Source organism: Lottia gigantea (genome assembly GCF_000327385.1).
Source record: "Lottia gigantea unplaced genomic scaffold LOTGIsca_59, whole genome shotgun sequence".
In the NCBI taxonomy this organism is placed as follows: Eukaryota; Metazoa; Mollusca; class Gastropoda; family Lottiidae; genus Lottia; species Lottia gigantea.
Genome location: NW_008710013.1, coordinates 1,392,551 through 1,408,133, shown reverse-complemented (window position 1 = coordinate 1,408,133; position 15,583 = coordinate 1,392,551). Strand labels below are relative to the sequence as shown.

Below are 15,583 nucleotides of genomic sequence, written 5' to 3'. Positions count from 1 at the left end.
CTGAGTAAGCAAATTCTTGGAACATCATTAACTTAAGAAACTTAATTTTTTTATACTGAAAATGATTTTGGGACAGATAAAAATGACCTATTTGTACTGGTCAGTGTTAATTAAAAACGATGTCGAAATTTCCATTTCAGTTGTTTTTCTGTTGTAATATTAGGCTTTTGAATTTCTTCGGTTTGTCGTAAATTGAAATACTATGAAATGTTTGTGTATGTTTGAGGTTCAAACTAAGGTATTGAAAAGTCAGTTCATGACTGAATTACATGGAAAGAAAGTTGTTGAACCTGTCTAACATGCTTGTAATTTGTCTTGTCACGTCAAAAAGCTATGCCTAGGGCTGTCGACTGTCAAATACGTTAAATGTTAGTCGATAAACCTCATCGTGGATGGGGCCAGGGGCAACGACACATTTCTGGTCTTTCCCGCGTGATATAGACCAGTTGTTATATTTTGAATCCGGCTCAGTAAATTCAAATTCAATCGATTTTGACCAGAGAATATCATTTTTTACAAATGAAGTGTTTGTTTAAATGAATTACATAACCAAAATGTCAAATACGTTATAATGCGAACTGTGCTTTGTCTCACTTTTGGCAGACTAACACCAAATTAATTGCGACGGTAATATACATATTACTTATTCAATGGAAATAGCTCTATTTTATACGTATGTATGTTCACGAGATGGAATTATTATCAACCTGAGCGTACTAAAACATGAAGAATTTAAAACGAGTTTATTAAACAGGATGCCACTGCGTCGTATTAAGTACAGCTCATTACATCAATCAAAGTAACCACATCGGACAGTTCTACATGAAGACCACACCCGTATCTTTTATTCTGCCTCAATGAGGATTGTATTATTATAGACTATTCTATACTCATGTAAATCAAATTGATAAATTGTTATATGCTGTTGTGTCATAGTGAACAAAACGCGTTCAAGAAAGAGCTGTCTTTGAGGACACAAAACAATGAGTCTGGGATTCAATGCTTCTATTAGTTTTTCCAAACGTAAATTTAAATAAGTACATACACTTTACTTAAAATAGTATATCAGACAGAATTGTTGGTAATATTCAGGTTTGTAATTTAGCATATGAAGATTATAAACGACGATTGTATAAACTTGCCAAATATTATAAATCTATATGGCATATGACAGAAATCATAATTAGAATCCACCTTAGTGATTAACACTTACAGCGTCTAATTATCGAAGGCTACTTTACCTTATGTAATATTTCTGGATCTACCAACGTTTACTTAGACTGAAAACTTCTGATTTGATTATAGAATTTTACACTTTTCATTGACTAGAGCTCACTACATGGTACTGAAACCCATTTTGTATAAACAAACTTAATCAGGACAATGGAGGTTACTTTTCATATATTGGAATTTTGGAGAAACCAAGCGAACTTGCCAAACATGATCAGATGAATTTCTGTGAATCTTTTATCTTCACACCTACATTTATATAATTATCTCAGTTATCTTACATTGTATAACAACTAATCACACACATTCATTTATAATGGCTAGTAACGAGAATCTTCACGCCATAACATAATATTAATTTACCGGATTAAAATTTCAGTGAATGATTTTACATTTCAGCAATATGTGCTGCTGTCGCCCAAACACAACCAAACAACCTTGGACCAACATTGTTCAACATGAAAGGCACATTAAAAGTCAAAGGAAGTGGTATACCAGAATTAATGTCTTTAATTAAAACGATACGAAAAGAACGACAAAATATTCTAAATGGTAATATTCAGTCTATTTTTAAACCCACTGTTCCAAAAAGATATTTTGCTGTGATTTAAACTGTATTATGAGCTATTAGAATGGGTATAGAATTGTAAAATCATGTAGCATGCAGAAATATGGAGCCAATGGTAAGGTGAAATAACACTTGGTGGTAAGATGAAGGACAAGGAAACAAATATGTAATTTTAATATAATGTCTCTGTCAAGACAGGATGTTGGCATAGTTTTGCTTGAAATTTGAAGAATCTTTTCATGCTTATCAATATTAATATTAATATTTTTATCTATTTGATTATTGGCCTAGACTGAGCCAAATAAGATAACGTTAACTACAGCACGTAAGCTGCTCTTTTTTGTCGAAATTTTATATTTGCTTTTGATTTTATATATATATAAGAAATTCTGAAGAACTCTTCTTGTGACACCTTAATACGCCAAATTTGACCGTAAATGACAAGATATGTGTTATTGATTAGTGTTCGTTTGTGAATAATGGTACTTTAGATATAAAGTCATAAATTAGAAGCTGCTAACGAATTGTCTACATGTGACTCCGACCATCGACCTCTGAATTGCTAAAGCCAATCATTCTCCTCCTTGCAGGAAACATCACAGACATACTGAAGGTGCTGTCTACAACCTCATGCTTCAAACAAGACACTCTAAAGGAGTTCCTGGATGACCTTCTCGACGATGATGTTGATGGTGATGACAATACTGACGATGATGACAGTGATCAAAGTAAAGACGACGTTGATGAAGATGATGGTATCCTGGAAAATTTAGAGGTAATTTGAATTTTAATAGATATATGTAATTTGATACAACTCATCAAATTCTCCGACATTCGTCTCATATACTGTATTTGAGAAATAGAATAGTTCAATTAACCAAGGTATTGCAGTATTGGAGCGGAGTAACCATAGAAATTCCAACACAAATCCACAATACTATTTACACTTTGTTTTTTTACTTCCAAGGTTGAAAGCATCAAGTGTTTATCATCATCTCTTCATGAAGAGACAATATCCAAATTATGTCGACATTTCTCTAGAGGGCGAGGTATCAAGAGCTTTAAAAGGTTACTGGCTGCAGGTATAAAGTGTGTTAGACATATTGTGTCAATTGGAGGCAATGGTGATGATGATGATGATGACGGTGATGATGTGAGTACTTCAGTATTTAACTGATTTATTATGTCATTCTCCTGTTTTGTTTTCTTTCTAATTAAGTTTTAAGTCTTTATTGCTTGATGTTATTCTTTTTGTTCCTTCTACTTAAACGATTCTTAATGATAATAAAATGCCCGTTTTTCTCTCATTAGCACTACTTCCATGCATACATATAATATATATTTTTAGATCGACGAGGCTCAGCAAGAGTTAATTATTGATCAGTTAAAGAAGAAAAGGGTCGAGGATTGGAATGATGATGATTTTGAAGAAGCTGTATTGGGAGCACCTGATATGATCGATGATGACATTATCGACGATCTCGATGATGATATTTTCCAGAAAAAGTAAGATTTTTTACAGAAAAACGATAAGATTATCTGCAAGTGAACTAATAAAAGAACTTGAACCGTGGTCCATGGGTCATAAACACAGGATCCACGGCACTAAAGATATATTCTGCGAAATGTTTTTTCCCGTTTTTATTTGTTTAAAGAGGATAAACAGTCATAAAAAAGATAAAACTAATCCTATCAAAATGTGAGACAGATTTACTCTTTTATTTATTTTTACGGATTTCATAATCTATCCTGCTCTTTGAAAAGAAAATTTATTATCATTACAAGCATAAATCCCGCGAGCAAGTTGTACATAATGTAAATATGTATGTATTATAAGTTTCCATCTTTTTCAAATTTTACATATAATTTATAGTTACATATAAACGATTGTTGGAGAGGGGTAATATAGGCCCCAATCCTTTTCATAATGTATATATCTTGAATATATTTATGAATAAAATACTCTTTACTAAAAAAAAAAAAATTCTGCTCATATTTTACTGAGGTAAATTTTACCTAAACCTCCAATGACAGATATAACCTACTAATATTAGTTCTAGCATGATAAAGTAACATTTAGTTCCGGTTTCTGATTTAAAGAGATATATTATCACGCAATGTCTTTTTGGATATATTTATCAAACATAAAATCATCACGGCAAAAGATCACAAAATTTTGTGGTAGTTCTGTTTGATACATGTAGGAGCTTACTACATATATTTAAAATTATGTTTGGATGAGAAATCTAGCAAACGTATACGTGTTTTGCCTAGTGTTATCTGAAAATTAATAAATTTCTGAAGTCAATGAATACATCTCTTTAGAATCTGTTATATTAGTTCTCTTTAATCTTGTTGATAACAACCTGATAGTTACTGACAAATAACATTTCTTGTAGATTTAATCCGTCATAATCAATTACATTTCAATCTTTTTGAGTTGCTATATTTATTTGCTATTTAAGCCGCTGTACCTCGGATTCTGATGACTTGAATTCTAGATGTTTTTCTGCGTAAGTATACCCTACGACATGGTTTAATATAGCCAAAGCAAATACCCTGATATCAATTTTGTGAAAATGTTGGTGTATAGCAAAATCTAAATTTTTATTGTGAATTGTAGAAAAAAATCAGTCTTCTTCCTTTGTAAATCATTGAGCGAGCAAGATGAAGAATGTCTGCGTTGAGGTAGAATTCGATACACTGATATAGAGAGGATACCCTTTTTGAACTTGTTTTAACGTTATTCTTTTTCTCTTCCACTTATCTTACCTCTATTAACTAATCCATCCTTCCTTGCATGCCGTCATATTTCCTTTTCATATATTATATATATTGTATTTGTATAAGTTTCATTATGAGTAGAAGGTGTCATTTATTATCTTCCGAATGGCAATCAATTGATATGAACTATTGTATTAATAGTATATATTATATATATTTCTTTCAGGATCGATGCTTTGGGTAAACTCTTAAAGAAAGGCAAGGGAAGACCAGGTTTAGGATTGGCAATACAACAAAAATTACGTAAAATCAAACCCATTCAAGACATGACTGCAGCCGATATCAATATGATAGGTGTGGGTATTCGAGCCTTGGATACTGATGATATAGACGAAATGGATGATGACGCTGTAAGATTTTATTCTTATAAACCGAATACATGTTTTCCAATTGTACTGATATACGTAATGATTCTGATTGGTAAAAGGCAGAAGACAATTATAGAAAACTTTCAATTTGCAAAGAAATGTCCTGTAGTTATTCTCTTCTTTGTTTTTAGCTAGAAGATTCTGATCTTGATTTTGATATTGATGATGATGAACCTCTAGGATTAGCTATCGGCCGAAAACTGAAAAACAAAAATAGAGCCCCTGGTTTGCTGAACGCTGCTAGTGTGAAAAAGTAAGTACGAACAATGAAGTGGATAACCCTCAGGAATACAAATCGAGTATTGTTTCATGTGAATAATATAGCATAAATCATTGTATATACAGTAAGTTACGTTCACACTCACAGTGATATTGTTGTTACGACTGTTTACTTACCATTTGTATATTTCTTTCAGATTGTTCAAATTTATAAAGAGTGATAGAAATTACATCCAGAAACTGAACCCACAGGCTCTTGCTGATGCTTTAGATACAATTGGTCTGGAAGATCTTGACGACGACGAGGTATTTGAATCATTCTGTTAAACGTCGATTATAAAATAGCCCTGCGTGGTAATCTTACCACAAGCCAATAATATTTCAATATTTGTACATTGTGTATTAACCACAATAATCGTCTGATTTAACTTGGCTTCGGTGTCATTTTTCCGACGTGAAACTGACCTGATACATACTCTTAATTTCAAGAATAAATTCCAAAAAAAGCCTATTAATCTGGCATCATCCGATGACCATCCTATTGTTTAAAAAGGTATTGGTAATGTTGTGAGGAAATTCTGTTTTCTTATAAGTTAGCAACATGTACGTGTATGAGTCTGTCCGAATTTAAGATAAACTCTGTTTGTTCCCAATTCAGGCTGCATTAATTTGTGAAAAAATCCAAGAATCTGACGACTACGATGAGCCTGGATCACTTACTAGTGTACAGATCGGAAGACTTGGTAATGTACTGAAAGGATGTGGCGAGGAGTATATACGTGGGTTACCTAAATCTGCTGTCAAATTAAATTTAGAGAAGATTGCTAACCTAGACCTCGATGTATCTGAAGCACGCGAATTGTACAAAAAGATGGAATTTGGAGAGGTATTGTTTGTTTCAATGCCTAAAAGCAACATTGGCTTGAAAAATACTACAAAATTTCCAAAAATTGATGTATTTTTATGACCTACATTCTGTATACCTCTTGGAAATTTTAAGATTAAGGATGTCAATTACTGATATTCTCAGTAATTCAAAAAAAATATTAATAATTGACTGATGTAGATGTGGTCCATCATTTTATTTGTGTTTCTTGTGACATGCTTTAGAAATGATATTGTACATTTTCAATGAAAATCTGAAAGATATATAGCATACGTATATATGTACATTTATATCAAAATATAATGTTATGCTATGAAATATAACACACATAACACACAGAACAATTTTTCAGCCAAACAGTTTTAATGCTGAAATGATGAAGCATATGAAGAAACTATTTAAGGCTTTAAGGTCTGATGAAATTGATGATATTGACGATGCTGTCTTTGGTGATAATTTGGATATATTAGATGAGTTTGATTTAGACGATGCTGCTGAACAGCTAATGATTGAAAAGGCAAGTTTACTTGACTGTATATATCTGCAGACAGGTTAGGAATTAGGTAATTGTATGCATGCGATAATGCATTCTTAGATAAAAGACGAACAGCATATTTTGTCGTATAAAAGATATTTGCAAATACCAATTGTTTCAATAATGCGTGTTCCCTTAAGTTAATGTAAAATGTTTTAGATCAAATCTGCCAATGCTGGAAAATTGCCAACAGCTGTATTGAAAAGTAAACATCACCAGGAAGCTCTGAGTCTTGATGATCTTGAAGATTTAGATGATAATGCTTTAACCGTCGAATTAGAAGAGCTTGGTCAGGTTGACTGGGAACCATCTTTGGTATGTATATAAATTATTAATAAAACATAACAATAATAATTTGATCAGCATTGGATCTGACAACTTCACTTTACATTCCTGGAACTGAAAAAAGTCTTCAGTTGTTGAAAATACGACGAAATATTTGAATCTTAGGCTGCACGTCTGGTAGAAAAATTGAAGAAGATGGAGAATAAGAAGTTTGGTGCTAGGGATTTAGAACGTTTGGGTAAATTGGCTGTTGGTTTAGGAGAAGACGATATTGAAGATCTAATCGAAGACAGAGAAGAAATTCTAGCTAGCGCCAGTGTACTTGGAGATCATGACGACGATTTAACTGATGGTCAGGTGAGGATAACTTTGTAATTAAGTGTCATAATGAAAACGAAAAATGACCATAATGGAGACCACAAGTCAGCCTTGCTTCCAATTGCTAAATGAAGTATTAGATATTAGGCTTGTATGCATGGGAGAATCAAACTTAACCATCTGCCATAATACAATCATTGCAGCCCCGGTTCCCTACTGTTTGACCAACTGGTGTATTTGTTTTGATTTGAGAGAGCACCTCACATCATCACATGCTGAAAATGTGGATGAAAGAAAATTAATTTTGTTGTTGTGTGAAAGGTCTAAATGACTGCTCCTGGCATGCGAAGGCTGAAATAGGTTGGGAGCCTCTGCATTGCATTTATATCTGTAAAATTGACAGTGGTTTAGTTAGCAGTCAGTACTTCAGATCGATCAAGTGTTATAATGTTATTTGTGATGTAATGTAAGCAGTGTTTGGCAGTACATGTACTGTGGATAAAACTATTAATAAATACACGATTTGATACAGAGTGAAGCTATGGCTGAGAAAGTGAAAAAGGTTATTGGTACTGTAGATTTAGATGAAATAGACTCTATCAGAGCAGGACCCTTTATTATATATTTGTAAGTTCTTGACTTTTATTATGCATTTGACTTATGCAATTTCAGAATCTTTGATCGATTTCATAACACTCCTTTCCCCTATAAATCTTTACAATTGCGTGATGAAATAAAACTGCAGGGTGCAATGAGAGAAATTTTGCCAGGACAGCGGCCTTAGCTCTTTTTCGATTTCAACTTTCGAGGTCTTTAACTTACACAGCCTGTAACACACGGGGTCTCGGTTTATTGTCTCATGTCAGCACCTTTTATATATCTGAGAGGGGGAAACCAGAACCCTGGATGTCGGAGAATATAGCCTGGCTGAATAGAACGACTGTCAAACATTTTAGGCTACAATCATGGTCTTGTATGACGATTGAGAGTGTGGTTTGGACATCATGGGCTACAAAGCTCTTCATTAACAACAATTTCAAAATTACTCTAGGTTGAAACGTCTGATGCTGTAAATGATATTCACTTGATTGGGTGAATGATGACGGGCTAAGGTAGCGATACGCAGTACCTCGATTATCTTACCCAACACCTTGGCACCTTCCCTCTGATCTTCTCTAGTGACTGAGGGAAATGGGCTTGATGAATCAAATATAATCTGATTCTTCTTTCAGGGATGATGACGAGATCGATGAGATAAAATTCACACCAAAAGGCGGCAAAGCTTTTGTTAATGCTCTCGCAAAACTGAAAGCAAACAAAATAGACCTACTGAAATTAAAGTATTTGGTCATGAAATCAAAACAGTTGTTGAAAGCAGCTAATAACGATAATAATGTGAGTGAACTTTGTTTGATTTATGACAGAAATTGTTTCAGACGCTTTCGTGTATGATATACCACTTTTGAAAAATTGTAAAAAGAAACAGTCATGTAAATGTTTGATCAGATGTCCAAGTCACTTTTAGGAATGGATGTCTACGCTCGATTCGCCCTACTTTAACCCACGTACCCTGGAAGTATAAACTGTCGACACTTCCACTTCCAGGCTACGCCACCTATACCTATGCTTGTGTTTGAGGCAAGTTTGCAATTGAACCTCAACAAAATTACACAATGATATTTCAATTTTCAGGATGACTTATCAGCAGAAGAAATCAGAGAAATGGTAGGAAGTTTATTGGGTATGGATGAGGACGACATCAGAAAGCTTTCTAAGGCTGCTTTAATGGGAAACCTTATGGCCTTCAGTAAATTGCCTGTAACAAAAGAACAAGCTGAAGCAATCCTAGATAAAGTTGAGGAATATGATCCGTAAGTAAAACACGTAAATGATACGTCCCTGTAACCGCGCTCTACCTAGCAATGAACAATCGCACAAAGGAAGTCTAAATTTTCAAAAAAGATACAGATGGGCTGCCTAAGGAAAAATGACAAAACGCTATATTTACCAATTTATACAGTCGATAACAATAATCTGAAAGTAATTTGATTTACATTATCAATTCAATTATTGAATTATAAACATAAATGATCATTATTTTTCAGTGAATATAAATGTAAGAGCGACAGATTGGCTCAACTTGGTAATATTTTACGATATTTATCTGAAGATAAGATAAAAGCATTGTGTAAGGTAAATATAATTATTCATTTAGGAGATCTGTGTATTCATTGCCATGGACGATTAAGTTGCATGTTGCATGAGGATGTACAAAGCGGACAAACCGTTTGTTCAATACAACAATACAGCACTACTATTTTTGTCATCATTTGTTTAAACTGTAAGTTGTAAATGAAGCACGAATATGATCTCCTGATTACCAGCTATATGCTAATGAATCGAACGGCTTACGTTTCTTTCAGTCGGAAACAGCTGCTGCAGTATCAGCCATTGTCAAGAATATCGAGGTTGTGAAAGAAGCACGAGAAGAAAGAAAAAAGAACGGTTTAGGTCGTGAAGAGAAGGACGATGGAGAAGGAAATATCAAACCACTTGTAGAAAAATTAAAGGACTCGCTTGAGTCTGAACCAGTTTCAGTTAGGAGACGTCGTGCTACCTGTAAGTATCATGTATATTAAATAAATTATTTCACTGTCCACACTTGGTTCGAGATAATATCGAGAACAAATATCACGTTGTCAAGTAATTTTGATTATATTGATTGTTCTGATATTGTAATCATGGGCGTTAGTATCAATTTGTTAACTTTTTTTCATTTCTGATATTTTTATTTGAGATCTCTTTAGTATTTATGTATCAATTTATGTCACGTCTGATGTAATATTCTGTTTTCAGCCTCAACTTTAACCTGTGACCAAGTTAAAACTATGGGTAAACAAGCTACCAAACTTTCAGTGGAGGAGTTCAACAACATGGCAGCAAATGAGTTTTCAAATTGCTTGGGAACATTTGGACAGCTTAGTGATTGGTCTGATGCACATCTAAATGTTTTACTGACAAGAGCTGAGACGGTAAGTGTTGGAAGAATATTTCGATATTTTCACTCTGGATTAAACACTATAGCCCCATACAGTGTCATATTGTATCTGTACAATTTATCCAAAAATATGGTTGGCACAAAGCTATACAAATCTATTGTTGAAAATTTAAAGTTTTTCGTGAAAAAAAAATTAAAGCCGACGTAATTAAGGAATGTTAATCGTTTTTTTTATGTTTGCAGGCCGTGTATGCTCATACCACATGGAATGCTGATACTATTATTCGATTAGGTAGTATTATAGCCGGTTTAAAACCAGAACAGATGAACAAACTAGATTTAAGTACTATCGACACCATGTCTAGTTCTGGAAAACATGGTTTAATGTCCATGGAACAGGTATTTATATCGTTTGCTGTAATAGTACCTAAAACAGGGTATCTTAATTTTTCATAATGACTATGCACATATTTTGTGACAATGAATTCCGTAGGAAGCAAGAAACCCATTGTCAGAGAACTGTCTCCGATTTTAATTTCTTTTTAGCCATATAAGTTGCTTGAACACAATATTATCGTCAATGTATTTGTCAGTTGTTTCCTATCATCAGTTTTTCTTCTTCTCATTGTCAGACTGATCACCTCATGAAATATTGTATTAATTATGAGACCCAATTTAATATTTCTAACCTTGATTTTCCAGCTTAAGTCAGGATTCAAGAGATGGCTAGCACTATCAAAGACTAACGATGCTAGTTCCATTACTGGTCAAGAATTATTTTCCTTGACTGAATATGTTTGCGGTGCTGAACCTGCTCATATTTCACAAATAACAGTTGCTGCTTTCAAGTGAGTTAATTGCCTTCGAACTGAAATCCGAAACTCTTCGAATCAAAAGATTAGAGCTCTAAATATCGATGCCGAATTCTCAAGTCTCTTCTCTATCACATGATGCTGTTCATGCTCTGTGAATGTCTTGTAGCAAATAATGTATATAAATTATCAATTTATTAAGATTTGGGATTCTGTGTATCCAACAATAATCGCATTCTTGACATTTCCTTGCAGTATACCCGCTTCACAAATACTTTTCATATTACAGACATGCTATGAAACCAATTGGTGAGGCTAAATCATGCACATTAGAACAACTTAAAGCCTATACCAAACGAGCTGTCGCCGCTTATGGTGGTCAAATAAATACTTGGGAACCCAGCGTGATCAATCATTTAGGACGCACTATCGGTAATATCATCATTTTATAATCATTTTTCTGTTAGCATCGCTCAGGCAGACACATCATTGACATATTATCGGTGTGTGTTATTATCATAAGACCATCAAAATCAGGTCGAATCCTCTGAAAATAATGCTAGTACACTATCGTGTACAAGTGTACGTCATAATTGCAATCCTAATATTTTCATTTAAGGTGGTTTCGAGTCATCCCATGTGTCTCAGCTACAGAGTAATCAAATCAATGTTATCAAAACAGATGTCATACCTACTTTACCCACAGAGATGTTAAAGGTGGAATTTTAATTATTTAATTTAGTAAATTACCATTATTTATTGTATGACCTTTCAATATATGATGCTGATTCGGTGTTATAAATGAATTACTTCCGTGCCTATTACCACCAAATATGATGCAGATGTTGAATCTTGGGTTGGATTTTCCAAGTAGCATAATGACCCAGTGTTACAGAAACATTACTTGCATACTAATCAATCATGCTCCTCTTATTTCAGGCTTTCAGTGTTGATCAGTTGAAACATTTCAGTACCAATCAAGCTAATGCTCTTACTAAAGCGCAATATGATTCGTTAGAACCCAGCCAGAAAAAGGTTATCGATGCTAAGGCAACTGTCACCTTTGATCATTCAGGTCCAAATGGTAAGTGGTCAATTCACTAAATTCTGTCTAAATACAATCCGTATTGTTTTTCTGATGTAACAACGTGGTCGAATTCGATCTCGACCTAAAAAAAAACAGTCGCATTTATGTATCCTATTCGATCCAGAGACATTGACTTTTATTTATTTGTGGTTTATTTGTAGGTTCTGCCGGAGTGAGTAATTTGAGTGTAATAGTGGTGATGATTTTATCCATGGTACCTTTATTATTTTAAACGGTTTACCTACAACCACCTACCTTACCATTCCACTACATAAAACTAATGACCAGTATAATATCATTCATAATACCATTTGCCAAATGGCTAAATCTGTATATGAAGCCAATAAACTTGATATTGAGTAAACCTTCAAAGTCAAACTTGATTCTATAAATGTGTTTGTAGTAAATTTATCTTCCTACTTACAATTCTCATTTCATTGACATTCAATTATCTTTTGACTTATCATGATGTCAGATAATAAGGTTTCATGTATTTAAACAGTACTTATATGATAGTCTGGAATATTCTGAAGACGGATCAACATCATGTTTTTGGCTGATACAATTATGAATGATTTTTCTCCGATCAAATGTAAATGTAAATTAAAATATTTACTATTATTGTAGTATAAGATATCATTGTATTACGTTTTAAACAGTAGAATTCCGAAGAGCATACCAGATTGAACCATACAAGAAAATGCTTTCACTTTTTTTTTGTTTTATTATTATTTTCATTAATTCTATTACAATATTGCAAAACCGCAAGTGCTAAATGATAAAATGTATGTATGTACAATAAAAACAAGTACACAGTACTCACTGTTAAACAGAAGTTAATGCATGAATTATAGAGTGATCTATATATGGCAGAACTACCAGCTAAATTTTTTACTCAAGTTCTTACATAGCTCAATACTGTAAGAACTGAATGTTTTTTAACATAGAAATTACATAATATAGATGTTTGTGCCTCTGCTCCGAATAGCCGAATTTATATAGATATAACATATATCACACTCATAATATTAACACAGAATAGTGCCTCTAAATTTTCTATTTCATTTTTGTGTGTATAGATGTGTTTTTGTAATTCAATCATTATGTAATAAATTATAAACTTTTCATATGTTCTAGTCGAAAAAAATAATGAACATGTCTATTCCTCGAATCATGCTATTCGTGAGCTCACTCAAGAAATGAAGGGAACCGATTGATATTATAAAATGAACGCCTATGTAAGCAGTCTATTGAAAACGCTTTGTTAATTCATTGGGTCACGAATGACCCATTAAACGGGACACTTGAAAAGTGAATTGTTCCGTCCTATGTAACGTCTGCCTTAGGTTAGTTCATTAAATCATGAAAAGTCGTGATACATGTTGGTAACTGAACACAGGATGGCAGGAAGTCTACGCGAAAACAAGGCTGGATAGTCCGAAAATTTTGAAGGGTTGATAGCACCGAAGGCACAAAAACACCACTTGTCTACCCGAGGTTTTTTCGATCGCTGGCCGAAAAGATAATATATGGGTGTAAAACTTGCCGAAATAAGGTATTACTTTTCATGTACCCGACAGATTTTCCTATTTAAATTTCAATCAAGGTTTGATTCTATTTTTTTTTTCAAAATAAAGGAACTTCAATATTGTGCAAATCTAATTTTTTCTAGATCTTATTAAAGATTAGATGCACCAATATTTACTATTAATACTGGGTCAAGACTCCTATCACTAATGTACATTTTAATTCAAGATGGACAGTAATTTTACTTACTACGACTGGTTGGGGATGATGTCCGCTTCGGTGGGGACAAAGTTGAGTAAGGAGCAAATTGTTCCCATGGTTTCTTTTAATTCTTCTTCATCCTGTGTTCTTCTTAAAGTTCTTGTCAGTTGCTTCTTATTGTGAACAGCGACGTGCTCTTAAGGTGTCTTCTGTCAGTTTTCTTGACCATCTATCGGGGATGCATGATGCTTCTGATGTTCTACTCGTGTGATCATTCCTGATTCACTCAGAAAATAATAAACTGTCTCACAGACTGTTGACATACCCTCTCCGTATGGGACATAATTTTCCATGTTTTTATTATATCGAACAGCGGTTGCCTAAGTTCTCCTAGATTCTCAGAATCGATTAACAGTTATTCTGCTTCACCATAAGGACATAGCTTTAGTTCGTATCTGTGATTTCGTACCTCACCCATCATTATCAGACGGGCGATCGATGGACAGATCTGTCGACTGGGGTGGTGTTAAAACAATTTACTGCTATCGTTTTATCGGAAGCGGAATGAATTAGCTCCTATGAGAGTCCCCCCCCCCCCCATGTCAATTTGACCCTTTTGTGATCAAGCTCCTTATTTCCAATAAACTGCAGTCTATCCGGTCAGTCTCCGATAGTCCTAGTCTTATTTTTGCGAGTTCGTCTGCAAAATTAATTTTAAACCTTCAAGCTATTAAAGGCATAGGCATGGAAATTATTCTTAATCTCCCAAAACATATTGGTTAGGATGACGATGACGTCTCTGCCTCAAAATCAAAGAGCACACCCGCATATTCATATTGCAACGCGAGCATTAAAGAATTGATTATATTAAGCAATTAGTGAAATGTTGATACAAGAAAATAAATGAAAACATTTATAATAATAATAATAACTAGAGCCACTCGTGGCACAGAGTGGGACTTTGCAAATGTAGCAAAATGCAAAATAACCCGAAAAAATCAACCTTCCACGATAATTAGATCAAGCGCAAGAACGGTCTAAAGTTGAGAAATTTTCATTTTTTAGAAGATTGTAATACCGGAAGTGGACGTCAGACCTCACAAATGAAAGTATCAGCAGATAGCCAAGGTCAATGACCTTTGATCTTGTAAAGGAGAAGGTCTAAAAAGGTCAAGATCAAGAGATATACGCCATTAAAATTTCAAATTGCTAACAACTATAAAACCGGAAGTTGACATAGGACTGCAAATATAAAAGTTTAAATAGATAGCCAATGCCAATGACGTTTGATCCTACAAAGGTCAAGGTCAACAAAGGTCAAGGTCAAAAATTGAAAATTTTGAATTTCCAAAACCTGTTCCTTTTTTTGAACTATGAAGCAAAAACAATTGAAATTCTAAGACAAAATGGCTCAAAATTTGAGGTAATAGTGTGCAAAGTTCCATTTTGAATAAATGTATACTTTGCGAGTTATGCCCCTGGCCAAAAATGTCAATAATGAGAAATTTAACTCGGAAGTGCCACGCCCACCTCAATTTTTTTTAAATAGGTTAATTAATATTCAAAATATTACGTTATATTCCAAATGTCAAGTTCCTACATAATAGAGGTCAAAAGATATAGGTCAACAAAAGTCAACAAAGGTCAAAATCGAAAAATGAAAATATCCAAATGTTAAAACCCGTTCCTTTTTTGAAACTATAAAGCTGAAACAACTGAGCTGTTAACACAAACTGGCCAAAAGGATGAGGTAATGTGTGCAAAG

The 15,583-nt window shown here is 33.8% G+C and overlaps 1 protein-coding gene across 1 annotated transcript; it reads left to right on the top strand.

Moving 5' to 3' along the window:
• Nucleotides 1–1,688: 1,688 nt before the first annotated feature.
• On the top strand, nt 1,689–13,230 carry LOTGIDRAFT_235120 (hypothetical protein; the record flags this gene model as incomplete). Its single annotated transcript, XM_009063681.1, has 23 exons — nt 1,689–1,782; nt 2,389–2,573; nt 2,766–2,951; nt 3,147–3,304; nt 4,749–4,932; nt 5,082–5,203; nt 5,367–5,475; nt 5,828–6,055; nt 6,408–6,572; nt 6,750–6,905; nt 7,041–7,232; nt 7,726–7,820; nt 8,426–8,588; nt 8,886–9,064; nt 9,299–9,386; nt 9,617–9,812; nt 10,050–10,225; nt 10,435–10,590; nt 10,894–11,039; nt 11,293–11,435; nt 11,623–11,720; nt 11,943–12,087; nt 12,252–13,230. The coding sequence occupies 23 exons, from the start codon at nt 1,689–1,691 to the stop codon at nt 12,320–12,322; spliced, it is 3,435 nt and encodes a 1,144-aa protein (XP_009061929.1). The 3' UTR covers nt 12,323–13,230.
• Nucleotides 13,231–15,583: the final 2,353 nt, after the last annotated feature.